The sequence below is a fragment of the Elephantulus edwardii genome, unplaced genomic scaffold (assembly GCF_000299155.1).
Source record: "Elephantulus edwardii isolate Elephantulus edwardi_28Jun2011 unplaced genomic scaffold, EleEdw1.0 scaffold00154, whole genome shotgun sequence".
NCBI lineage: Eukaryota > Metazoa > Chordata > Mammalia > Macroscelidea > Macroscelididae > Elephantulus > Elephantulus edwardii.
In genome coordinates this window covers 2,058,296-2,086,221 of record NW_006399904.1, presented here as the reverse complement: position 1 = coordinate 2,086,221, position 27,926 = coordinate 2,058,296, and the positions used below count along the sequence as shown (strand labels likewise).

Sequence of the window (27,926 nt, the reverse complement as noted above, 5' to 3'; positions counted from 1 at the left end):
TCTCTTATAAAATGTATTTGCAATGAATAAGTCATTGATTTTTACAAAATTCAATCATTCTATCTCTAGGCCTTTTTTTATTTCTTGTATTGTTTTTAACCTTGTGGTTAATTGTTGTTTTTCTTAGTTCTAATTCTGTATTCTCTTTGTCACTGTAGAGAAGGAATAGTTGATTTTTGTATGTTGATTTTTATCCTGCCACTTTGCTGAATTGGTTGACTATGTCCAATAGCTTTCTTGCCAAGTCTTTGGGATTTTCTAGGTATACTATCATATAATCCGCATGTAGAAATGATTTTATCTCCTCTTTGCCAATTTGGATACCTCTTATTTTCTTTTGTTGTCTTATTGCTATCACTAAGACTTCCAATACAATATTGAATAGGAGAAGGGATAGTGAGCATCCTTGCCTAGTTCTTGTTCTCAAAGGGAATACCTTTATTGTTTCTCTATTAGAACAATGTTTGTTATTGGTTTTCAATGTATACTTTCCCCCCTCTTTTCCTATTTTTTTGAGTCTTTTAATAAAGAAAGGTGTTGCATTTGTCAAATGCCTTTTCTGAATCACTTGATAGGATCTGTGGTTCCTGCTTTATGTTTTGTTAATGTGATAAATGGCACTAATTCTTTTTCTTATGTTGAACCAACCTTGCATACCTATTATGAATCATACTTGGTCATGGTAAATTATCATTAATTTTTTAACAACGTCTTGGATTCTATTGGCCAGGATTTTTGTGAGATATTTTTCCCATCTATGTTCATAAGAGATATTGGCCTATAGTGTTGTTGTTGTTAATTATTTTGCTGGTATCTTTACTTGATTTTAATAGCAAGTATATGTTTGCTTCATGGAATGAGTCTTTGAGAAATCCATCTTTTTCTAGTTTCTGAAATACTTTGTATAGAATTAGTGATAGTTCTTCTCTGAATGTTTGATAAATTCATTAGTAAAACAATTTAGCCCAGGGCTTTGTTGTTATTGAAAGTTGTCTTTTTCCTCGTTTAATTTCTCCTCTCTGGATCAGTTTAGGAAGATTGTGAGATTCTAAAATTTGTCTATTTCCTCTAGGTTTTCTTATTTGTTTTGAGTATAGATTTTCATAATATTCCATTGTTAACCTTTTATTTGGGTTGGTTCTGTTGTGATGTTGCTCCTTCATCTCGTCTTTAGATAATTTGTGTCTTTTTTTTTTTTTTTTTCTTTTGTTAGTTTTGCTAAGTGCTTTGTTGATTTTATTGACTTTTTGGAAGAACCAACTCTGGTCTTGCTGATGATTTCAATTGTTCTGTTTTCTATTTCATTCTTTTCTTCCCTACTTTTTTTTTTTAAATAATTTTGGGGGTTTTTTGAGGGTGTTGATATTTCTTCCTATTTCTTTTCAATTTGTTGGAGATGTTGGATTCAAGGATCAATTATCATTTTTTCATCCCTTTTTACGTGCTTGTTTACTGCTATAAATTGACCTTTAATTATTGTGTTGGCTGTTTCCCAGAGGTTTTGATTAGTTGTGTTTTCATAGTCATTTTTTACAATTTACTTTTTAAGTTCATTTTTTAATTTCTTCCATCATTACTCATCCATGATCAAGCATGGTGTTGTTCAGCTTCCAAATATATAGGGATTTCCCCCCCTCCTTTATCCTCTTGTTATTATTTACTAATTTTGTAACATTGTGGGCTGAGAAGATGCTTTAAATTATTTTTATGATTTTTAAAAATTTACTGACGTTTGCTTTGTGACTTCTAATGTGATCTATTCTAGGGAAAGTTCCATGTACATTGGAGAAAAAGATGTATTGCACTTTTCTTGGGGTACATTAGCCTGTATATATCTATGAGATCAAGTTGGTTTATTGTGTGGTTTAATTCTTCAGTATCTTTTCTTCATTTCCTTCTGGTGCTTCTATCATTTCTTGAGAATGGTGTGTTGGAGTCTCCTGTTACTATGTCTTGTTGTCTATTTCTGTTTTCAGTTCTGTTAATATTTGCTTTGTGCAATTTGCAACTCTACCATTTGGTACATGTATATTTATTATAGTGATGTCCTCTTGTTCTATTTCCCATTTAAGCATTATATAGTGACCGTCTTTTTCCTTTGTAATAGGTTTTATGCTGAAATATATTTTATCAGAGATTAACATTGTGATTCTTGTTTTGTTTTTTGTTTTTTTTCTGGTTACGATTTGCTTGGTATATTTTCCCCACCCTTTTATTTTTAATCTTTCTTTATCTTCACTTTTAAGATTTCTCTCTTGTAGACAACATATTAATGGGTTTCATTTTTTTTCTAATCTCATCTACTACTCTTTTTCTCTTCACTGGTGAATTTAGACCTTTCACATTCAATGTTAATTATTGAGAGGCAATGTTTTATTGCTATCATTTTATTGAGTTCATTTGATGGTGTTGCTTATTACTTTGGTCCATATTCCTTTTTGTGGCATCTCTGTTAAAAAAGGACTTCCATCACTATTTCCTGCAATGCTCATCTTGTATTTACAAACTTCCTTAGGCTCTGCTTTTCTGAGAATATCTTGGTCTCTCCATCATATTTGATGGATGGTTTTGCTGGGTACAATGTTCTTGATTGACAACTTGATTATGCTTCTCATTTGCCAAGAGGACTACTATGTTAATTTCCCCTTTACATAACAAGTACTCATACTTTATATTTCAACTTAATAATAATTGGCTTCACAGGCCAACTTCAACTACATGTTCACCCTGCCTATCCTATATACCTATCCTAAAAGATAACTCTAGTTATTTTTCTCTCAAATAGTAATCTGTTATTTTCCTTCCCAGTCTTACCAATGCATATTTTTAAAATGTATAGTATTTTCCCCATAAGCTCTTGAAACCCTGGAAATACCAAAGTTCTCCTAAAGGCTAACTAGACCTTTATTGTCTTGAACAGGTAATCAATACTTTGTCAAATGGGTATTGCATAAATAAATGGGATCAACCAAAATAAGCTTATTGTTTCTATTTTCAGAACTTATTTCCGGGGTGATTTTCACTCAAGATTACATGAGATAAATAATAATCTGAATTATTTCCTTCCTATTAAGATATATATATATACACACATTTATTGACAACTATTAAATATTATATAATATCACATAGATGCAAAGACAAATATTATAAATATAAACATTTCAAATCCGCTTTTTTTTCTTAATTGGAAGACATGAATTTCTATAAAGCTAATTTTATTTTAAACACTAAATTTTGTGTTTCTGAATGAAAATGTCAATGATCTATCTCTTAGCTTTTGTTTCTAATATGCAAACACTTTTAAAAAAAGGAAATCTGCATATTTCTTGTAGTATGTTATTATTCTTATTAGGTGCCGTCGAGTTCAGCACATCTCTGTAGCAGCCCTATGAACAGAAAGATCTGAACACTGTTCTATCTTGTATCATCCTCACAGTTCCTGACACACAAAAGTCCATTGTAACTGTCACCATGTCAATCCACCTGCCTCTCCTTCACCTACCATCACCCTTGCAAGTATCATGTCCCACTCCAAAGATTAACACCTCCTAGCAACATACTCAAAGTATGTGAGGTGAAGCCTCATCATTCTTATTTCCAAAGAACACCAGGCTATACCCTGTCCAAGACATATCTGGTTGTTTTCTTGGCCAACCATGAGATTTTCAGTGCTCTTCTTCAACACCACAGTTCTGTATGTCATTATTATACCTTTATACTTTATGGATCAGAGAATGTGAAAATGACTAAGGATTACAGAAGAATAATTGATGGCTTTTAGTTGTGATGCTGAAGAAGAGTATTGAACATACACCATGGACTGCCAGGAGAACAAATAGGTCTGACTTGGGAAGGGTGGAACCAAGTTTCTCCTTGGAGGGAAGGAGTATGAAGTTCCTTTCACATACTTTGGGTACATGACAAGGAGGTACCAGTCCTTGGAGAAGGACACCATGCTTGGAAGGTGGATGGATAGCACAAAGGAGGAAAACCCAAGATGAGACAGATTGACATGATAACTGGGACAGTGAGTTTAGGTGTGTCAGAGTCAGTGAGATTGGCTTAGGATAGGGCAGCATTCAGAGCCATTTGTAGATAGGATCACCATAAGTCATAGGCACATAAGAACAGCAATTCTTTATGCATCTGTCATATGGAATCTACCATTCTCTTAATACTTTATAAAATAAATTTCTGTGTTATAACATATTTCAATGACATTTCCTGAGGATGTAATTCAGAGAAACAAAATCATAGAGTATTAGAGTTGAAATAAAACATTGACATAATATATCCTAACCTGTTCCTAGAAGACAAAGCAGAGAAAGTGATATTTATAGTAATATGTTCTATATCAAGGAAAAACTAGATGCATTGTTAATAAAATACCCTGAAATATTTGCAGTATCTTCCTCCCTTATATAAAAAGTCTCCAAGAATAGCATGTCTGCACATATAACATGAAGAACATGAATAGAAAATTGAATCTTGAGAGTATTTCATGATTTGCAAAAAAGCATAATTATATTATTATCATAAGAATATCACAATTTTACATGATATATATTCACAATGAAAGCTCATAGTTATTGTCATACGAAGGCTCCTCTCATTTCTTTGCACCTTATAAATATTGTATGTTTGACAAATTGAAGCTTTGTGCCAAGCCTGTTTTGGGCAATTAAGTCAGTACTTTTGCTCCTTACTACCTTATGCTACCTTTCATCCCTGTGTCACATTATGGTAATTCTTAGAATATTTCCAACTTTTTATTAATGTTACTATACATTTACTAGACTACATTTTATTGTCAATATTAGTTTTGATATGCATAGGAAAACAAAAAATAACTTTATTGTGATTTGGGATTGAACCCACACAGTCTCTGAGATATGCTTGTACTTGTTCAAGAAAGTAAAATCAGCATAATTTGTCCATTTTTAAATCCCAATTCTGCAACCTTGAATGTTACATGATAAAGTCCACTGAAATAAAAAATAAGACTTTTGACAGAAATATTTTATAATTACACTTCTATGAGTTGTCTATGATTCGACAGCACTTAACACCACCACCACCAACACAGAGAGAACTCTGTGGACCTGGTGCATAGAAAGTTATACTACCAAGTCAAAGGTGGATGATTTTAATCTGTGGCCCTCAGGCCTGGTTGTAATTGGTTTTGGTCAAACATTCTTCTAAGTGGTATAGCACTGGTCTGTCCATTTGCTGTACAGAGGTAACTCATTGTTGCTGTGATGCTAAAAACTGTGATGTGTGAAATGAAATAATGGTTACCCAGGGTGGACAGTGTTTGGTGCAGCACCCCAATTAAAACAAGCTTGGAAGTAGGAGTGGTATCCACTTCTGTAAACAGCTTGCCTCCGGAAACTCTATGAACTTGGAGAAATGATCAAAGTTATGCAAGTGTTCAGCTCTTTCATTCATAGGGTCGCTATGAGTTGTTTATGACTCAATGACACTTAACAACAGCAACACTTCTATAATTATATACCATGAGACTCTTATTTTACATTGTAGTTCATATCCCCTAATAATGATTCTCAACAGCTTTCTCTTTTTCTCATAAATTAAATGTTGTCCTTTTAATACTATACAGCTGACCAAATTTACCAGGTGTTTGTTTTCACCACATACAAAGTTTATTTATTTAATCTTGATTCAGAAGACATATTTAATAGGTGGAAAAATAAGAAGTTCTCACAGCCTAATGGTAAGGAGTTGTGCTGCCAGCACAAACCTAGAATATTGGAATTCACCACCTGCTATGTGGAGGGGAAATGGGCAATCTCCTCTTGTGTGATTTATAGACACCTCTGAAAACCCACTGGAAGCTCGGTTATGAGCCAGTTCTAAGTTGTTGTCAATGAGAGAAAGAGGTACACAAGGTAATAATACAATCATGAATGATAAGACAAATTTATCAATCGATGTACACACACACCCCCCACAAGGAATCTCTGAGATAAGCAGTTTGAAGCCAATACCAGAAGCCCCTGACAATCCACTGGAATGCCTGCTATGTGTCAGTTCCAACTCAATTGTAATGAATTTGAGAATTTATAGATAGATTCATGTATTATTCAATGCACATAAACAAAATGTTCACAAACAATTTATACACTTATAAAAAAAGATTTGTATGGGAGCTCTGGTGGCCTAATGGCAGGAAGCTGCGTTGGAATCCCAAAGGCATGCTCTATGAGGCCACCCGTTGCTCCGCAGGAGAAGGCTGGGCAATCTCCTCTCAAGTGATTAACTCCCTCTAAAACCTGCTAGGGGGTCATCTATGGTTTGGTTCTGACTAGACGGTACACAACACAGGTACTCGTTGATGTTATGTGCCGTTGAGTCGCTTGCAACTCATAGGGACCCTATGTACAGCAGCCCTAAATTCTGCTCTGTCCTGTGCCAATTACACTGTCTCCAATACACCCATCCCAAATACCCCATAACTGAATCAATCCACCTCATAGAGGGCCTTCCCCTCTTGCACTGTGCCTCCACCTTCCCAAGCATGATGTCCTTCTCCAAGGACTGGTTCCACCTTACAACATTTCCAAAGTATGTTAGACAAAGCCTCAGAATCCTTGCCTCCAAGGAGCTGTCCAGTTCAACCCTTCCCAGGATGAATATGTGTTTGTTTTTCTAGCAGTTCATAGTACCCTCAATACTCTTCTCTAGCACCACAATTCAAAGGCATCAATTCTCCATCTATCCTCCTTAGTCATTGTCCAACTCTCTGATGCATAACAAGTAATACCAAAGACCATGGCCTGTATCAGCAAAAACTGCCAGAATCCTTAAATTTAAATATATAGTAGATAATTGCATGCTAATTAGATACAAGTATAAAATAGGATTATGTACACATACATATATACATCAATATTATGAAGTTTTTAAAATAGATGACTTTCCCCTCTTTTTTATTGCGTGTGCAGGTAATTGTTCTAATGCTTTTGAGCCTGTGCAAAGTAATATAAATTGTCCTGCACAAATAATATATTCACTGCTAGACGTCTATGAATAACTTGGCATCTTGTGAAATATCATTGAGTGCTCACTGAAAATTTTTCATAAGCCTTAACTCTGGAACTCTTAAATGTGCAAAAAGAGACCAGAGTAGAAATGACAGACTGTGAGACCTCAAGCTAAGCCAGGTGATGGGTGAGTCTGCATTTGTGGGAACCAGTGAAGTGCATAGAGACATCCTTCTTTGGCGCTGCCAGTATACATTTAAGTAAACATATCAGAGGATGGTATGAAATCAGTCAGGTAGTGATAAGGATAATCCTCAAGGCTTTTGTAAGAATTTATATTTTCATTTTATTGAGGTTATTTATACTGATTTTATATTTACATAATTTGAAGATACATGAAAAAATTACTCTGTTATTGAACATTTGCTGCCTTTATAATTTACCAGTTAGAAGGATAGTTATTAACATCATGATTTCATAACAAAATTTATTTGTTTTTCCCTCTAGCGGAGGATATATAATTAAAAAAAAAATAATGGCTTAGAGGTGATAAAATTTGGAGCATGTGTACCCCCTGACATGGAATTCGTTTTGATTCAGAACAACCATAGATGTGAGAGTAGAACTTTTCTCTAGAGGTTGAAAAGCTATAATTCTTTACAGAAGTAGACTGCTACATGTTTCTTTTATGCTGCAAGTGGTAGGTTCAAACTATAAAACTTTCTTTAGCAACCAATAGCTTGGAGTATGTATATGCTATTCAAGATTCCCTGAACCATAATTATTCTGAATAAAAATTGTCATGTGCTGTCAAGTTGACTACAACTCATATTGACCCTGTGAGCAACAGCTATGAACTTGTTCTAACTAAGCCAATCTCGTCATCTGACACACCTGACCTTTTGCCACAGTCACTATATCAATTTATCTCATATAAAGTCTTCCTCTCTTGCACTGATCTTCTACTCTTCCAAGTATGATGTCCTTCATCAAACACTGGCCAGTCCTGACAATACGCCCAAAGTTCATGAGATTAAGTTTCACCATCTTTGCTTCTGAGGAGCACCCCAGTTTTACATTATCCTTTACAGAACAGTTCGATCCCTTGGCAGTCCATGGTATGTTCAGTAATCTTGAAACCACAATTCAAAAACATCAATTCTTCTGTCATCCTTACTTTTTTGTCTGGCTTTCAAAGGCATAACAAAGAATTGACAAGACCATTGCTTGGATCAGTTACACCTTAATTTGAGCTTGATATATTTGCTTTTTTGCATTTGGGAAGGTCTCTGACAGCAGATTTTATCCAGTACAAATAATCTTTTGATTTCCTAACTGCTGGTGCCAATGGTGTTGATTGTGAATCCAGGTAAGATGTAATCATTAATCCTTCATTTATCATTAATCATTCAATCCTTTTTTTTTCATTTATCATGACGCTATCTATTGATCCTGTGGTGAGGATTTTTGTTTTTTATATGTTGAGAGGCACACCATATTGAAGACTATTTTCCTGGATTTTCCACACTGAGAAGTTCAATTGCTTCTCACTTTTGGTGAGCAAGGCTTTGCCATTTACTGTAATGCAGGTTATTGATGAGTCATCTTCCAATCATTCTTTCATTTATGCAGATTCTTAAATGATCTATTGAGCAGATAGACTGGAAATGTATGGAGGGAAAAAAATACATCCCTGATTCACTAATTAAAAAAAAAATAATATTTAAACTATGCAGTCGGTGTTCTTTTATTCTGATAACAGGTTTTGGTGTGTTTTGTTTTGTTTTGGGTTTTTTTTTGTGGGTTTTTGTTTATTTTGTTGGTTTGTTTTTGTTTTTTGTTTTGGTTTGGTTTTGTATAGGTATATTTCACATAAGACCTAGATTCAAGTGTTCTGGAATTCCCATAATTCTCAATATTAGCCATAATTTGTTGTGATCCACACAGGCAAATGTCTTGAATAGTTGATAAAACACAAATAGACATTCTGCTGATTCTCTGCTTTCAGTCAGATCTATTTGATGTTAGCAATGAAATTCCTAGTACCACAGCCTCTTCTAAATCTGGCTAATATTTATAGTAGTTCTATGTTGATGTACTATTGTAGTTAGTTTTATATAACCTTCTGCAAGATTTTAATTGTGTGTGATATTAGTTATATTATTTGACAATTTCCACATTCTGCTGGATCAACTTTATTGGTTATGGAAATGGACATAAACCTCTCCTATTCAGTTGGCCAGGAAGCTATAGTCTAGATTTTTTGGCACAACCCGGTGAACATGTCCAGGATTGCATTAGTTATACTAATATTGGAAATAATATTTTAAACTATATCACGTAATATTATTTTTATTTGCTGTTTAACTGAGAGTCACTAAAGCTTTTTAAAAGAGTGTTTCATAGATTTATTTAAAAGTATATTCATAAGAAGTGTGGAGTCAATATTGTTCCAAAGCTTAGTTTGTTGTATAATTCTATGGCTTTTTACATCTACAGCCCATCCTTTATTCCATTCCCTAGCTCCTCTATGTTCCTTGAGTTTTGTGGTTCACTAGGTCTCCCAGAGACTCCCAGATGTCTCCCAGAGACTCAAAAATCCAGCAAATGACTCACAAGACTGTAGGTATCTCGGCTGGCTTTTCAGACACTGGTAAGCACTGTAGTTTATCAGTTAAGGGCAGGCATCCCCAAAAAACAACTAACATTGAAGTCCCTTATATAAGCTTATAGTAGGATGAGCCTTGTATCCCATCCTAATCCTCTCCCTTTAATACAATAAATATTTCAGCACAAAATAAACAGTTAATCATTGGCGAGGAAAGACATTTTGAATGATAAACCTTAGACTCTCAGAAAAGGTTAAGACATTATATGCTATATTTTATAAAATAAATTTCTGTAAACTAAGAGATTGCTTGCTGTTAGACTATGACAGTGTAATTGAAGATAATAATGGTTGAATTCAGGAGTAAAAGTTACAATAATAGACAACTAGGATGTTTACCAGTTATTAAAATAAATAGTAAAGAGACAGGAGAAAGAGGTCAGTAGAGAAAAAAAATGTACTAGTAATGGTCGGTCCCGTGACTATAGCAGAAGGAAAGGCCAGTGCTTGATTCTTACTTAAGGATCAAAGTCCTGCAATCCCAGTTGATTATGTGATGTTTCATTGTCAACACATTAATATATAAAACAGTATATCAAAACTATGTTTTTTTACAAAGTATTGCCCTATAAAGTCTCCTTCATTGATAATAAAAATTATGAAAAATTTTAGCAATTTATTTTATTTCTTTTAAAAGAAATTGTAAACATTTGGGTAAGCAACTCTTGCTGGAGACTGGGTAAATACTTAAAACAAAATGCTGTTGTTGTTGTTGTGTGCTGTCTGATTGCCTGTGATTCATAGTGACCTATGTATAACAGCTCTGAAGCCTACCTTGTCCTGGTCAGTCTCATTGATTCCAACACACTTACCCCCATTGTCCCAGTAACTGTATCAATGATTTCATTCAGGGTCTTCCTCTCCTGCATTGTCCCTTCTTCCTTCTGAGCATGATGTCCTTCTCCCAAAGTACTTGTGACAGAGTTTCAAAATCCTAGCTTCCAAACATAAACTAGGTTTCAGTCTCTCCAAGACAGAGAAATTTGTTTTCTTGGTGTTCCATGGTATATCCAAGTCTCTTCTCCTGCACCACAACTCCAAGGCATCAATTCTTCTTTTGTCATCCTTAGTCATGTCCAGCTCTCTGATGCATAGTAATTAATTGTAAAGTCCATGGCCTGGATTAGTACCCTGTAAAGGTCAAAATACTTCTGTAAATTTTTCTATTACTTATGTATAAATGTCTTATATGATACTGTTTAGTCAAACTAATTTTATCATAGTAAAATGAAATACATTTTTAGGGTATTAGTATTTTACATTGAAATGTCTGCCCTGGGTACTGAAAATGGGTAAGATCTTGACTATTGTAAAAGGAACAGGTCTTTGAACTCACTTTAGGGTGCCTTGAAAAACATGCTTGGCAGTCTTCTTTGAAAGAACGGACAGTCGTAGAAATCCTAGGAGCATTTGAGCTCTGTCTACTTGAGGTGACTATTAGTCAAAATTGATTCAACAACAATGTATAACAACAATTGTGGGATTTATCATGTTTTCAAGTTGTTGATTCTGGATAAAAAAATAGAATGGATAAATTTTATTCTTGCAGCAATACAACCTCTTGAAAACACAAAAGAAAAAACTTAAACGTAGATATTACTTTTCATATCCTTGAAGAAATACTAAATTTAATAAATGTCAAAGGAGAAAATGTCATTGCTGGCTTATTTCAAACTGATTATAGCAGGAAAGTTTTAAGTTTGCAGTATTCCCCAAGTACAAATACCTAGAGAGTACTGTCTATCATCTAAAGGTCACTGAGAGAGAAGGGATTTTGCTACTAAGGAATTTTTACCAGATTGCAGTCTGCATAACAACACATTCTTAAATGTATGAAACTAAAAACATATGTCACATCTCTAAAGATCTAAAAGTGTTAGTTTCCAAACTGATCCAGCTGAATCATGTTTTTGGGTTTCTAAAGAAACGTGTATCAAGAATAAAGTGAAACAATAATGAATTACAACAGCAAGTAGTTAAAAAAATAATTGGTTCAAATGGTTCTTATTTGAGAATTTTTATTCCAAAGATAATTAAACCAAATTTTAATTTAAAAAATAAAGTCCTATATTAAGATTTAATCTTCTAGCTAAGCCTTAGCACTAGTGCTCTAGAGGAGGTTTATGTCTTCAGTTGGAAAACCTGTGAATTTGGTCTTTTTATTGCAGGAAAATTGTCACCAGATGGTGTTTGAACTAAAGCCGTGTGGTTCAAACCATCTGGCTTCCCATGTGTATGTTTGCTTGAATATATTGATCAATGCATCTTAAAATTTTGTGTTTGGTACTCAGTATCTGACTACCTAAGGAAAAAGTTCTCCATTTTGGTTTATAAAGACCTTTACGTTAATTTATTTCATTAGCTTGTTGCAGCATGATGATGTTGTTGTTGTGTACCATAAAGTATGACCCAAGCCATAGCTGATCGTCCAGCAGGTTTTCAGAGGCATTAAATTTCAGGGGAAGAGATTGACCACCTTTCTCCCATGAAGCAACTGGTGGATTTGAACCATGTACTTTGCGTTGGCAACATGCTTCTTTACTGTTAAGTGGCTAGATCTTCCTTGTTGAAGCATGTTGTTTTGCATAATTGAGTCGTGCTTTGCAGTGACCCTATGTGCAATAACCCTAAATCCTGCTCTATCCTGTGCCAATCTTATTGTCTCTGAAACCCCATTACCACAATCACTGAATCAATCCATCTCATTGTGGGTCTTCCTCTCTTGTGCTATCCCTCTACTCTCCCAAGCATGACATCCCTTTCCAAGGACTGGTACTACTTTGCATAGAATGGGAAAAGAACCCTGGATTTTGGAGTCAAGATCAAGTACCAAACTCATGTCTATGAAGTTGATTCTTACTTATTTTGACTCCAGAGGTTTGAATGTAATAGTCTATAGAATTTGTGAGGCTGTAAACCTTTATAGTAGCAAACTCCTTCATGTTTCTCCTATGGAGTATCTGATGAAATGAAATCAATGAATTTTTGGTCAGTAACCAAGCTTTTTTAACCACTGTTCTACCAGAGTTATTTTAAAGTCAAGAATGTTTCTATACTTCCCTCAGTTTTCTTCTTTCATACAGTTACCTTATGAAGTGATTATGTGTGGTTTCATTTAAAAAATACATAAATAATACCTAGAGTTTTAAAATAAGTTTATATTTATGTCATTGTTATTGTAAGGAACTCAGGGATCCCTACAAAGTGCTAAAGAGCAATGATGTCAGTTTTGAGACCAAGGTACACCTGATTCAGCCCATGGTCTTTGCAATCTCTTGCTATGCATCAGAGAGCTGGGCAATGACTAGAGTTGACAGAAGAAGAATTGGTGTCTTTGAATTGTGGTACTGGAGAAGAGTGTGGAACATACCATGGACTGGCAACAGAACCAAAAGGTTTGTTTATTCTGAAGAAGGTAAAATAAGGTTGCTCTTTGGAGGCAAGGATTTTGAAGCTCCATCTCACAAATTTAGGGCATGTGGCCAGTGAGGACCAGTCCCTGGAGAGAGACATCATGTTTTGAAGGGTGAAGGGACAGCATTGGATAGGAAGAGCCAAGATGAGATGGATTGACACACTAGCTAGAGTAATGGTAATAGATTTGTTAGAGACAGTGAAACTGGCTCAGGATAGAGCAGGGCTCTGAGTTATTGTACATAGATTTGGTATGTGTTGCAGGAAACTTAATATCACATAGCAACAACAAGAACAATAAGAACAACAACAGTGTTACCTGTTATGTTGCTAATCAAAAGTTTGGTTGTTAAAAATCTACTGGTCAATCCATGTAAGAAAAATTAAGCATTTCTTTCTGTAGAGATTTTAAGACTTGAAAACCTGATAGAAAGCTACTATGAGTTGGAATTGACTCAAAGATGTTGCCCTTAGGATTTGGTTTATTATCATTATTCTTGATAGCAATTCATGTTTAATTATTTCTGATTATTCCACCAGTGTAAAGCCTATTACTTCTTATTTTACTTCTTGACTTCATTATCATAGAGGTAGTTGTTTGTCCTTTTTTTGTCATTATTTGCTTCCTTCACTATAGCATCTAGTCCAACTATGTAGCTTGTTTCAAATAAATTGGCAGCATCATAATGGATGGTGAAGAGATTAAGATTGTTCACAGTTTTGTTTGCTTAGATCTACAGTCAACACTCTTGGCACCAGCAGCCAGGAAATTAAAAGAGATGTTGCAATGGGAAAGTCTGTGGTTAGAAACCTCTCTAAAGTGCTGAAGTGCAAAGATGTCAGTCTGCAGACTAAGGTGTGCCTGATACATGCCATGGTCTTTGCAATCAATTGCTATGCATCAGAGAGCTAGAAAATGACTAGGGATGACAGAAGGAGAAATGATGTCTTTGAGCTGTGGTGTTGGAGAAGAGTATTGAATATATCATGGACTTCTAAGAAAACAAAGAGATTTGTCCTGGAGAGGGTGAAGCACGGCTGCCCTTGGAGGCAAGGATTCTGAAGCTTCATCTGACGTACTTTGGACATGTTGAAAGGAGGGACCAGTCCTTGGAGAGGGACATCATGCTTGGGAGGGTGGAGGGACAGTGCAGAAAAAGAAAGACCCTCAATGAGATGGATTGAGTCAATAACTGGGGTAATGGGGGTAGGTGTGTCGGGGATGGTGAAATTGGCAAAGGGTATGGCAGAGTTTAGGGCTATTGAACATAGGGTCATTACGAGTCGCAGGTGACTCGACGGCGCATAACAACAAAAACAGTATTAAGTGATGATCATATGACTGGTCTTGAAAGAACAGGGCAATTTAATGGGAGAAGTTTATTCTGTCATGCATTACATATTTCAGAAAGACATTGGTAAATCTAATGAGATGTTATTAATTTATAGGCTTTAAACATCATTTTTAAGATGCACAGGACAGAGCGGAGTTTAGGGCTGTTGTACATAGGGTCGCTATGAGTCACAGGTGACTCGACGGCACATAACAACAACAACAACAACAAACATTAATATAGTCTACAAGAGCAATGGTGTCTCTCTGGAGACACCTGATACAGGCCATGGTTTTTGCAATCACTTGTAATGCACCAGAGTTGGACAATGACTAGAGAGGATAGAAGGAGAATTGACGCCTTTGAGCTGTGGTGCTGGAGAAGAGTATTGCATGTACCATGGACTCCCAAGAAAACAAATAGATTCATCCTGGAGAGGGTTAAATCAGGCTACTCCTTGGAGGCAAGGATTCTGGGGCTTCGTCTGACATACTTTTGACATGTTGTAAGGAGAGACAGGTCCTTGGAGAGGGACGTCATGCTTGGTAGGGTGGAGGGACAGTGGAGGAGGGGAAGACCCTCTATGAGATGGATTGATTCAGTGACTGGGGTAATTGAGATGGGTGTGTCAAAGGCAATGCGATTGTCACAGGATAGAGCAGGGTTTAGGGCTGTTGTACATAGGGTCGCTATGAGTCGCAAAAGACTCGACAGCACATGACAAGAACAACTACAACAAACATATTTTATGCAAAAATTTATTCAGTGTCTTAAACATGCTGTGATCATCCACTTATAGTTTTATGTCTTACTTTAGGTTATTTAATGATGTATGATGATTTTACCTATGGAATATTTTTCGTTATGGTATGGATCATCACAATTTTAACTAAATTGTAATGCATTGATTACATCTATGGCATAGACCCCTTGATATTTGAAAATTATAAAATGCAATAGACTTATATTTAAATTTATTTTAAGACCAGATTTCTTCTCTTGTGAAAATTCTTTTCAGAAACACTGAGAATACTACTTGAAGTAAATGGACTTTATGATTAAGTTTAGTTTCTCTGTTAATTACTCATGATGCTAATGGAAGATAAATTTGGAGTGTGTGATGCATATTGTTTGACTGTATATAACCTGTTGTCACCAGACTTTGCTGTCACCTTATTCCATTAAAAAAACATCTTTCTTTCAGAAAATCGGCCATATTTTTACATTTAATTTGTCATCACTTTTGTGTTATTATCTACCATCTGCAATCCATGCAGGATTGTCTAACACATTTTGTTATTCTCACAGCATTTCAATTAAGTCTTATTTCTCTGGTCAGGAAGGTAGTTTGTCATTTATGTTTACAAAGCATCAGAGTGGTTTAATCTGATGTGAATAAAAGCTTTCAATTTATTCTATTTCTTTTGTTTGTCAGAATGTCATTTATTGCTAACTCAAAGGCCTCACCTTTCTGGTTTAATTCCACCGAAAGCTCTGCAGGACAATATCTTACCCTGAGATTTACAGCTTCAGAAACCCACTGGAAGGTCAGTTATGAGTAGTTAGGAATAAATAACAAGGAGTCATGAGGGGATAAATAATAAAGAAACAGACACAACACTAATTTCAAGTGATGTTGCTTTGTTTTCATCACTTACACTACAATGGGAAGTATAAGTCACATGAAATGGCCATAGCCATTCTTTATTGATACAGTAAGCTTCACTTGGTACAGCAAAATCTTATTTACCTGAGGGAATGTAGTACACATCTAACTGATAATAATGGGGCGGGGAAACTTAGGAGAAGTAATATATTTCCCTTATGGTGCAGTGTGGAACACTGAGCTGCTAAATAAATTTAAAAAAAATTAAAAATAAAGGTGGCTAGTTCAAATCCACTAATGATCAAAGACTACAGCTTTCAATATGGATTACATCACAACATCCAGAAAACAAATGTTCTCATCACTGAGCCAATAGGCAACATCACGATAAATTGAGAAAGGATTGAACTGTGAATGTTTCCATTTTCCGTGGATCCACAATTAATACCCTTACTATCAGTTGTCAGGAGATCAGAAGATGTATTGCTTTGGACAAGTCAGGGATCTCTCTAGAATACTGAAGAACAATGATGTCAGTTTGAAAACAAAGGTGCACTTGATTCAGGACATGATCTTTTCAATTATTTGCTATGCATCTGAAATGTGGACAGTTAATAAGAATGACAGGTGAAGAACTGATGACTTTGAGTTGTGGTGTTGGAGAAGAATCCTTAATGCCCAATGGGCTGCCAAAAGAACAAATAGATATGTCTTAGAACTAGTGCAATTTGAAAGCTCCTTGGAGGCAAGGGTGGTAAAGCTTCAATTCTCATACTTTGGACATTTTGCTAGAATATGCTATTTCTTAGAAAAGGATATCATACTTGGAAAGATGAAAGTTCAAAGAAAGAGAAGACCCCTAGTGAGATAGAATGACAGTGATGAGGTCAAATGTATCAGGAATGATGAGATTAACACAGGAAAGGACAGGATTCAGGTCTGTTTTTCATAGGGTTGCTATAAGTTTTACTTAGTAGCTAACAACAACAACAATAATAAAGAGTATCTTATGTGTTGATTGTGGATCAAAGTAAAATGATATCCTTGACACTTTCAATCTTTTCTCCATCTATTATGATGTGGCGTCTTGGCTCACTGTTGGGGATATTTCATTTTCTTGATGTTGAGATGCAATCCATTTGGAGACTTAAGTCTTTGATCTTCTTCAGTAAGTGCTTCAAGTCTTTTTCACTTTCTGCAAGGAAGTGAAATCATCTGTATAACATAGGCCATTGATGAGCCTTTCTCAAATACTGATGCCACATTCTTATTCCTATAATTCAGCCTCTTGAATTAATTGCTTGAATTACCATTTAGCTATGTATGGATAAAGGATTCAACCTTGATAAAAATCAGTCGTGAGTTTAGATATGCAGTACTCACTTGTTCTGTTTGGATAACTGATTCCTGGTCTGTAGATATGGTTTCATATGACCAAAATTAAGAGTTCTAGGATTTACATTCTTCTCAATGTTATCCGTAATTTTCTGTAACCATGCAGTCAAATGCCCCTGAATACAACACACAAGTAAATGTCTTTATTTTATTTTATTTTATTTTATTCTCTAGTTTCATTCAAGATCCAGATGACTTTAGCAATGATTACCTTAGTTCCAAGATCTCTTCCTAACCTAGCTTTAGATTTCTGGATGTTCCCTGTGAAAGTATGATTCCAGCCATTTTTTAATAATTCTTCACAAGATTTTACCTGCATATTATATTATTACTTGATAATTTCCATACTCTATTGTAATATGTTTTTGTGGAGTGAGAGCAAATATTTCTCCTTCCCAGTAGGTATATTAGGTAAGTGTCTTCCAAATTTTTTAGCATAGCCTAGTTAGCACATCCATAGCTGCATCAGTTTGCTAAAATATGTGAAATGGTTTTCAGTCAATTCTTGAGACCTTTAGATTTTGTCAATGAATGAATTTAATGCAAAGTGGACTCCTTTTTTCATCCTCCCTTGTTTTATTATTGTATGTCATCTCCTGAAATGGTTTGATTTAAACCAATTCTTTTTGGTTCAGTAATTGTGTATTTCATCCAACTCTAAATGATCATGTACTTTGTTGTTGGTATGTGCTATAGAGTCGCTTGCAACTCATAGTGGCTCTATGTACAACAGCCCTAATCCCTGCTGTATCCTGAGCCAATGTCATTCTCTCTGACATACCTACCCCTACTACTCCAGTCACTGAGTCAATTCCTCTCATCCAAGATATTACTCTCTTGCACTGTCCCGCCACTCTTCCAAGCACGAGTTCTCTCTCCATGGCCAAATGTGTCAGACAGAGCTTCAAAATTTTTGCCTCTAAGGCTGTGGAGGGATATCAAGAATATTATTATGATGAATGTAAAAGGACATTATAAAGATGGAGAAGAAGACAAGATAAAAAATTATGAGGCTTCAGTAATAAGCATGTTTAATATTTATAATAGATGTTTTGTACAGAAGAGTTAGTGGATATAGCTTAATAATTGTTTTATGGTCATATACGGAGAATAAGGAAAGGTATAAACATTTTTTTAAACATACTTCATTGAACGGGCATAAAGGTTGTTACACTGAATAGATGAGGTTTGTATGAAATTAATATCTTTTAACAAAGGAGAAAATTTAACCCTAAAATGTTGACAATCTTTCACTTTAGTAAGACGTTTCTGACTTTTTGAAGCATGAGAATGAAAGCTCATTTTAATGTAGGTAAAATTTCCCTCAGTCTGAAAAAACCAACAGCTTTAGTCATAATCATTTAAGAACAGAATATACATAATCTACACTTTTTCTCCAGGTATTTTCCTAATAGCCACATGACTTTGTAACATTGTTGCTTTCTTTGCAGTGAGTCAAGGAGGTGTTGCTTTGGTCTCTGACATGTGTCCAGATCCTGGAATTCCAGAAAATGGCAGAAGAGCAGGCTCTGACTTCAGGTAGGAAATAATTGATAGCAAAGTACATTGTTTTCTAACACAGATAATATCTTAGTTGTTGTTGTTGTTGTTGTTATTGATGTTATTTGCTGTAGAGAAGAAACCAATTCATATCTGACCCTCCAGAGGGTTTTCAGAGTCTGTGAATGTTTCCAATTCCCTCACACTCCCCTGAATTCATTCACTAAACTCTGCTATCCTGGTGATTTTTCTCCTTCTGTTTCTTCTGCTCCCTTCCCTTTTTTGACATTTATACACTATCTTACTAATTATCCATCTATTTTTACAATAATGGTCTTATGCACTATTTGTCCTTATAAAATCAAGTAGTTCATTCAACATAATGTTTTCTAGACTCTACGATATTTTATTTAGTATTTTGTTAAATTGTTATCTTTGCTTCTTAGTGCTGCATAGTATTCCATTGTGTGAATATACCACAATTTCTCGATCCTTTTGTTTACTGGTAGGCATTTGAGCTGTTTTCATATTCTCTTTATTGCGAATAATCCACTAGCTAGTCCTTGGGACAAAGATAAGACAGTCTCTTTTGTTTTGATTTAAAGCCTTGGAAACTTGGTAGAGGATCAGCTAAGAGTTAATTTTGACTTGACAATAATGCATTTGAGGTTTTAACTCTTGCAATTAAAAGGGACCCTGCTAACATAATAATTAGTTTTTGTTGTTGACTGCCTTCAAGTCGAGCATGACTCATAGCAGCCCCATGAACAAAAGGCCTGAAGCCCCTCTACAACTATCGGCATTTATCAAAGTTCATAGAGTTTCTGGAGGCATGTTGTTTAGGAAGTGAATGCCACTTCAAATCACGAAGCTGCTCCAAAGGAGAAAAATAAGGCAGTCATTTACATAAATGTTACAGCTTTAGAAATTCTGTGGATAGTTCTACTCTGTCCTACAGGTCACTGAATTTAAATAGACGCATGCTAGTGTCTCCTTATTATAATTGAAACTATTGTACAGCTATGTAATTTTAAAGAACCCTAGTGGCATCAGAATTGGAGGACGATTCCTCAACAACTTACACTATGGAGGTCACACAAACTTGTTTTCTGAAACTGGGGAAGACCTGAAGGACTTGCTGCAGAAAGTCAAAGACTGTAGCCCTCAATATGGACTGAAGCTCAACATTAAACAGACAAAGATGCTCACCACTGAGCCAACTGACAGCACCACGACAGATGGAGAAGAGATTGAGATTGTTAACAATTACAACTTTCTTGGCTCCACATCAACACCCTTGGCACCAGAAGTCAGGAAATTAAAAGACATATTGCACTGGGAAAATAGGCTAAATCTGCTGTCAGAGATCTCTCTAGAATACTAAGAACCAGTGATATCAGGATAAAGACTAAGGTGGGCTTGATCCAGGCCATGGCATTTGCAATTACTTACTATGCATCACAGAGATTTTCAATGACTAAGGATGACAGAATTGATGCTTTTGAGTTGTGGTGCTGGAGGTGAGCCTTGAACTTACCATGGATCACCAAGAAAACAAGTAGGTCTGTCTTACAGAGGGTAAAATCAAGTTTCTCCTTGAAGGCTAGAATTTTGAAGCTCCATCTCACATACTTTGGCCACGTGGCCAGGAGGGATGGGTGTTTAGAGAAGGACATCATGCTCGGAAGGGTGGAGGGACAGTGTAGGAGAGGAAGACCCCAAATGAGATGGATTGACACAGTAACTGGGGCAGTGAGGGCAGGTGTGTTAGAGTCAGTGAGACTAGCTTAGGACAGGGCAGGCTTCAGAGCTACACTATAAGTCATAGGTGACTTGACAGGACATAACAAGAATTGCTACAGTGTATAATGTCACAGGCTGCTAACCAAAAAGAGATAGTTTGAATCTACCAACTACTTTGGAACAGAAAGATGAGCAATCTCCTCTTACAAAGATTTATATTTCCAGAACCTTGTAGAGGTTTCCATGAAGTGGCAGAAACTAGACAAAAGTGAAGTGTGTTGTTTTTATGTACCATTTATAAAAGCATTGGAATAAATAATATCCATTGAAAAATTAAAGATAATATAATGAAATGAACCCAATTGGAAAATTTATAAAATCTCTAAAATGAAATTTATAAAAACCATACATAAGAAGTACCAGGGTATCAACATCCTATTCATGGACAACTTCTAATGGCCATTGAATGGGGAGTAAAGCCTCTCCAATCAGTTCTGTCAAACCCGATGAAGTGAAACAAGTACAGGCATGGATTTTTACAATCTAAATAATTCCTGACAGTAACTGGGATGGGAAAATCAGAGCTTGAAGCCCTAGAAAATGGGACACTAGAAATAAGCTAAGAGTCCTCAGGAGCCTGACTGATGTAGAGAACTGGATTACTGACAGGACCATGGCACACCGTACACATTCAAATACATGACGCCTTACTGCCATCATACATGGCGCACCAACCTCTTTAATCAAAGCAACAATATTTTTACTTAAAACGTATTTTAAGTTAATGTAAATTTGCTCTCACTTTGGAATGATTGAATCAACACAAAACCCAATGCCATCAAGTCAGTTCGAAAACACAATGAGCCATTAAGACAGAAGACTCCAAAATCTTTTTGAGGTCGTAAATCTTGACTGAAGTAGAACACATCATCTTTCTGCTGCCAGATACGTCAAACTATAGGCCTTTTGGTTAGTGTATGAATTCTTTTACTCCAACACCAGCAAGAATCATTCAATCATCTTAAAACTAATTTCACATTCCAATCATTTTTATTTTCTGTGCCGAATGATTTTAAAGTATTTATAAGAATATAGGCCTGTCTTATAGAAAAGTAAAATTAAATAACAGCCATGTGCACCTGTTCTGACTTATCTACAAACTTGTAGTCTCCATTATGGATAGCATTTGATCAAGAAAAAATGTTAATAAATAAGGATATTGCTTTCAAATATATGAAATTACAATTATCTGGAAGGATTTAATTTTTTTTCTCTTCTGAAGAAAGCAAATATATAATATTCCATGCCCTTGTTTAAACTCACTCACAGTTTTCTGTTCTATCTTTTCTTTCTTTACCTAAAAAAATTGCTCCCTCTAATGTGTTTTCACCCAGGAAAAACTAGAATTCATAGTGTGCATTCAAAGAAAAGTAAACTATTCATTTGTTTTTCAGCGCCAAATCATGTGTTTTTACTTACTTTTTATCCACCTGCTTTAAAGGTTTCTAGGACAAATGATTTCTTATTTATATCTGCCTCATATCTGTGTGGCAATGGTAGGCACACACACACACACACACACAAAGATAGATAGGTAGACTGGAAGATAGACAGAGATATAGATAGACAGAGTTTGCATACTAGGTAGATTACCCCTATATTAATTTACTAGGCCTGAAAATTTTCCTAGTAAGGTTCTGAACTCTACTCTCTGGGTTTATTTTCTAGATCCCAACTCTTGTTAGTTGAAATGAGTTAAAATGTTTCTGACAATGTAAAAATGTTCAAATTCTGATGCATGATAAAGGAATAATTTAATCTTCCAAAGTTAGTAGAGAAATTGGTAATATTCAGGGCCAGTATCTATTTATCACAACATCAGTGATGAGTCTTTGTATTAGAACTTACTACTTAGAATCCTTCACCTTGCTGTATATCATTCTAATACTTATTATTCTTTCAGAAGGAAAGATGCAACATTCAAATAAACATTAGCTCTAAGAGAGAGGTTGATGTAGCTAGAAGGTAAAGCTAGGTTAGATTGGACATCAAAAAGTGACTGTAGTATATTATCTGAGATAAGAGTTTTAATCTTTTTTAGTTTCCTGAAAGATATATATGTTGTATGCTTATGTCAAATTTTGGGATGGTTAAGTAGTTTAAGAACTAGGAAATTATTTTAAAAATTAAATTTTAGGTGCCATTAGCATAGTTTCAATTTATTGTGACTCTATTGAACAACAGAAAAAAAAACAACACGCAAAAACCACAAACAACACCCCACTATATAGAATCCTGCACTGTCCTCACAACAATTGTTGCAACCATTGGGTCAGTCAATCTCTTTGAAAGTGATCCTGTTTTGTTGATGACATTCACTTTATTAATCATGATGTCTTTGTACAGAGACTTGGCTCTTCTGAATAACATGCCAAGGAGTAGAAGAATAAGCCCAGCTATGTTCAGTTCTAAGAAACTGTACTTTAAAGACGTTTTTATTTACTCCTTTGGCATTCCAAAGGAACTATGTTGGCTGAAGGATTAATCACTGAGCTGCTGAATGAATCCACCAGTGCTGCATGGAAGGAAATATGAGCCAGTCTACTTTTTGAAAATTATAGTCTTGGAGACTCTGAGAAACAATCTGCTTTCTTCTTTATCCTCATTTAGAGTTGCATTTGACTCTGCAGCCATGTTTTTCCTATCAGTCCACGCTACAGTTAATATTCTTTACCAAGAATATCATTTAAAGCCATCAGTTCATCAGTTGTTCTTCAGTTTTCTTTACGCATTGTACAACTTCCACATGTACATGAGATGTTGGAAAACATTATCATTTGATTCAGGCATGTCTTAGACTACAAGCTGACCTTTTTGCTTTTCAAAGACTTAAAGGAAGTTTCTGGAGATTTTAAAGATGGAATAAATGTATCACTTTATTTCTGGACTGCTACTTTCAGGGATGTTTATTATAGTGCCATTTCACAATTGAAGGTTGACAGCTTCAGTCTTTGGTCTACTTATCATGATGTTGCTTATTGATCCACTTGTGAGGATTTTCTTTCTCTATGTTGAAGTGTGATCCACTCTGAAGGTTGCAGATTTTTTTATCCATAAATACTTAAAAATCTCTTCAATTTCAGCAAGGAGATTTATGTTATAAGTAATTATTGGTTTTGTCAATTGCCACAAAGTTGAGTCCAATTCATAGTGACCCTGTGAGCAACAGATCCTGTCCTACCCTGTGCAATCCTCATCATTTCTAACACAGTTGGGCCCTTTGGTGTAGTAGCTCTCTCAATCAATCTCATTGTGAAGGTCTTCCCTTTTTTTCCCCCTGAGATTTGAAGTATCATATCTTTTTCCAAGGAATCACTTCTTGTGGGCACATGTATAAAGTATATGAGACAAATCTTAGCCATCCTTGCCTCCAAAAAGAACACTGGTTTCAGTTTTATCAAGACCAATCTGTTCTTGTGACCCTCTATGTGTTGTTCACTACTGTTTTACAACACTCAAAAAAAAAGGCATTGATTCTTCTTTTTCCACTCTTATTTACTGTACAGCTCTCAGATGTATAGTAAGTGATTGGAAAGACCATGTCATTAACCAGGTGTACCTTAGTCCTCAAATTGGTATTATTTTTTATTTTATTTTATTAATTTTAATGATAATTTACAGATATTTTGGATTTCCATTCATTCACTGCTGCACTTTTTCTCTACCCACCCCCACCACCTGCGCCATCCCTCCCCCCACCCACCACCCCAAATGCACTCCACTGTGCAACCTAATTCTGGATTCCTGTGATAATCATATACCCTATCATAAATCGCTTTTAAACTGTTCTCTCCCTCATCTGTTTCAATGCAGTATACATAATCTATCCAGTTTTTCTCAGTCTTACCCCAACCCTGATGTCAGTCCAATTCTACAACAGTGGCAGTATTTGTCTTTTTGTGACTGAGATATTTTACTCAGCATAATGTCCTCCAGGGTCACCTATTTTGAATTATATTGCATAAGTTCCTTGTTTTTCAATGCAGCATAGTATTCCATTGTGTGAATATACCATGACTTCTCTATCCCTTTGTTTGTTTATGGGCACTTAGGCTGTTTCCATCTCCTTGCTATTGTGAACAAAGCCATGATGAACATGGGTGTGCATATATCTGCTTGATGTTGGTTATGGTCTCTTTAGGGTATATTCCCAGTTTTGGAGAGGACTTTGGAGTGGTTTCTGACAGCAGATTTTCTAATGGTAACAAGAATATGCTAGGACCAGAAAGCGGTCATCAGAACAGAACAAGAAAACACTGCATGGTTCAACAACAGGAAAGGAGTGCATCAGAGATGCATTCTATCTCCGTACCTTTTCAATCTATACACAGAACAGATCATTAAGGAGATTGGGCTTTATGAAGAGGAATTTGGCATCAGGATTGGAGAAAGACTCACCAACAACCTGTGTTATGCAGATGACACAACTTTGCTTTCTGAAACTGAGGAGGACCTGAAGCACTTGCTGCAGAAGTTCAAAGACTGTAGTCTTCAATATGATTGAAGCTCAACATCAAGAAGACAAAATTATCACCACTGGGCCAATTGCCAGCAACATGATAAATCAAGAAGAGATTGAGGTTGTTAACAATTACAGCTCACTTGGCTTCACAATCAACACTCTTAACACCAGCAGTCAGGTAGACAGAAGATGAATTACTTTGGGAAAATTTATTGTCAGAGGTCTCTCCAGAGTACTAAAAAGCAAGAAAGTCAGTCTAAAGACTAAGGTATGCCTAATATAGGCCATGGTGTTCATAATTATTTGCTATGCATCAGACAGCTGGACTAAGGATGATAGAAGAAAAATCTATGCCTTCAAGTTGTGGTGCTGGAGAAGAGTCTTGGGCATACCATAGACTACCAAGAAAACAAATAGAGAATGAAACCAAGTTTCTCCTTTAAGGCTAGGATTTTGAAGCTCTGTCTCAAATACTTTTGGCATGTGACCAGGAGGGACTGGTCCTTTGAGAAGGACATTATGCTTGAAGGATGGAAGGACAGTAGAAGAGAAGAAGACCCTGAATAAGATGGATTGATACAGTAACTAGGACAATAGGAGTTGGTATGTCAGAATTAGTGAGACTGGCTCAGACAGGGCAGGCTTTAGAGCTGTTGTACATAGGTTCTCAGGTGACTGTATGGCACATAAAAACCACCACCACCACCACCACCACCACCACCACCAAAGGTGTTTGTTGTGGATCCAAGCAACATGAAATAATTGGCAACTTCAGTGTCTTTTCTACCTAATCATGATGTTTACTCATTGGCCCACTGGTGAGCATTTTTGTTTTCATGATGTTGAGATACAATCTGTATAAAAGGCTGTAGTTTCTGCAGCAAGGTTTGAAGCCTTCTTCGCTTTCAGCAATAATTGTGTCATCAACAAAATATAGTTTGTTGTGTCTTCCTCCAATTCTGATGTCAAACTCTTTTTCATAAAGTTTCATAGCTTCTCATATAATTGCTCAGCATGCAGATTGAATAGGTACGGAGAAAGGGTATAGCCTTCATACACCTTTCCTGATTCCATACTGTGGGTTATTAATAAGTCTTCTTCCAATCTTGATGCTATATTCTTCTTCACACAATGCAGCTTCTCAGATAATTTACATAGCATACAGATTGAATAAGTATTGTAAAATCTTGATACACACCTTTTCTGTTTTTAAACCACTTTGTATCACTTAGATATGTTTGGATGACTGGGTTTCCATCTATACACAGTTTCTCCACAAGCAAAATTATATATATTTCTTATTCTTCTCAATTATATCCATATCTTCATATAATCCATAGTCACCATTTACACTATTTACGTTGTAAAAAAAAGGATATTTGAAAAAATCATTAGTTTTGATATATTTGATCATTCTAATTCTGGTGCCACTTCTATCATACTTTCTAAATATTGAGGTTTCCTCCTTGTGTCTAATTTTCAGAGTTTAACCCCAAGTAATTTTCAATGTATCATTATTATTAAGTCTGCTCAATTATAATGTCAGATTGTAGAATTTGGTGAAAGGTCTTCAGTCTCTACTTCTATAGCACTAGTGGCTGGCGTACAAATTTGGATAATGGTAATATTAATTAGTCTTTCTTGTAAGCTAATGGATATTATCCTAGACAGACTGGTATATTTTCAAAGATTCTTTTCATTGAATAAATACAACTATTCTTTTGCATTTTATCATTCCTGGCATAGTTGTTCAGATGATTTGCCAATTCAATATAGCTGATATTAGTTCATTCATCTCACCGATGTCTAGGATATAAATATTTATGCATTCCATTTCATTCTTCAGAAGACATGAACATTTATTTAATATTTTTATTTTGTACTGATTTGTATGAAAATTTGTATATATTGTGTTTCATACATGCATTCATTCACACTGTGTTTCATAAGATCATTCCTATACATTATGTTTTATAAAACCAGTCACCATTGATCTATGCCTGCTATTACCCTGTCTTTTCAGGTTCCTAGTGGATCTTTCCTAATTCCTCCACCCTTCCCTCAGCCTACAAAACTCCATGACTCCATGATTTCCCCCTTCCCCGCTCAGCTGTCTTCCCTTTCGCTTTCTCCTATGTGGACATTTATTCATATCTTACTACTTATCCCTCTAATTGTAAAATAATGGTTTTATTCATTATTTATCCTTATGAGACTGAATTATTTCATTTAGCATAATGCTCTATAGATTCTCCTATGTTATATAATATTTTTCAAAAGTGTTGCTCCTGAGTACAAAGCATTACAGTGTGTGAATGTACAACACCTTCTCAATCCATTTGTTTGTTGGTAGGCATTTGGGCTGTTACCATTTTATTACTGTTATAAAGAACACTGGTATGAACATTGGTGTACAAATCTCCATTTGTGTAGACTATGGTGTACAAAGACTGTCACATACAGGCAAAAATGCACAACCTGGAGAGGATATAACATCAATGAATTGGACCTTCTAAAGAGTAAAGTCCTTCATGCATCAAAAACTTGTCCTGTCTTTTTTTATTATACTAGTTTATTTACAACATTATAGCTGATGTTAGATGGATCTTAGCTGAAAGCAGGGAATACCAGAAGAATGCCTATCTGTGTTTCATTGATTATGCAAAGGCATTTGACTGTGTGGATCATAACAAACTGTGGCTGAATCTGAGAAGAATGGGAATCCCAGAACATTTAA

General features: G+C 35.5%; 1 protein-coding gene across 1 annotated transcript in view; it reads left to right on the top strand.

Moving 5' to 3' along the window:
* The window catches only part of CSMD1 (CUB and Sushi multiple domains 1), a 2,584,888-nt gene that overhangs the window by 1,398,039 nt on the left and 1,158,923 nt on the right, over positions 1-27,926 (top strand). Inside the window, exon 7 of the mRNA XM_006895025.1 lies at positions 18,876-18,963. Within this exon, the coding sequence (XP_006895087.1) occupies positions 18,876-18,963 (88 nt within the window). The remainder of the gene's footprint in view (positions 1-18,875; positions 18,964-27,926) is intronic.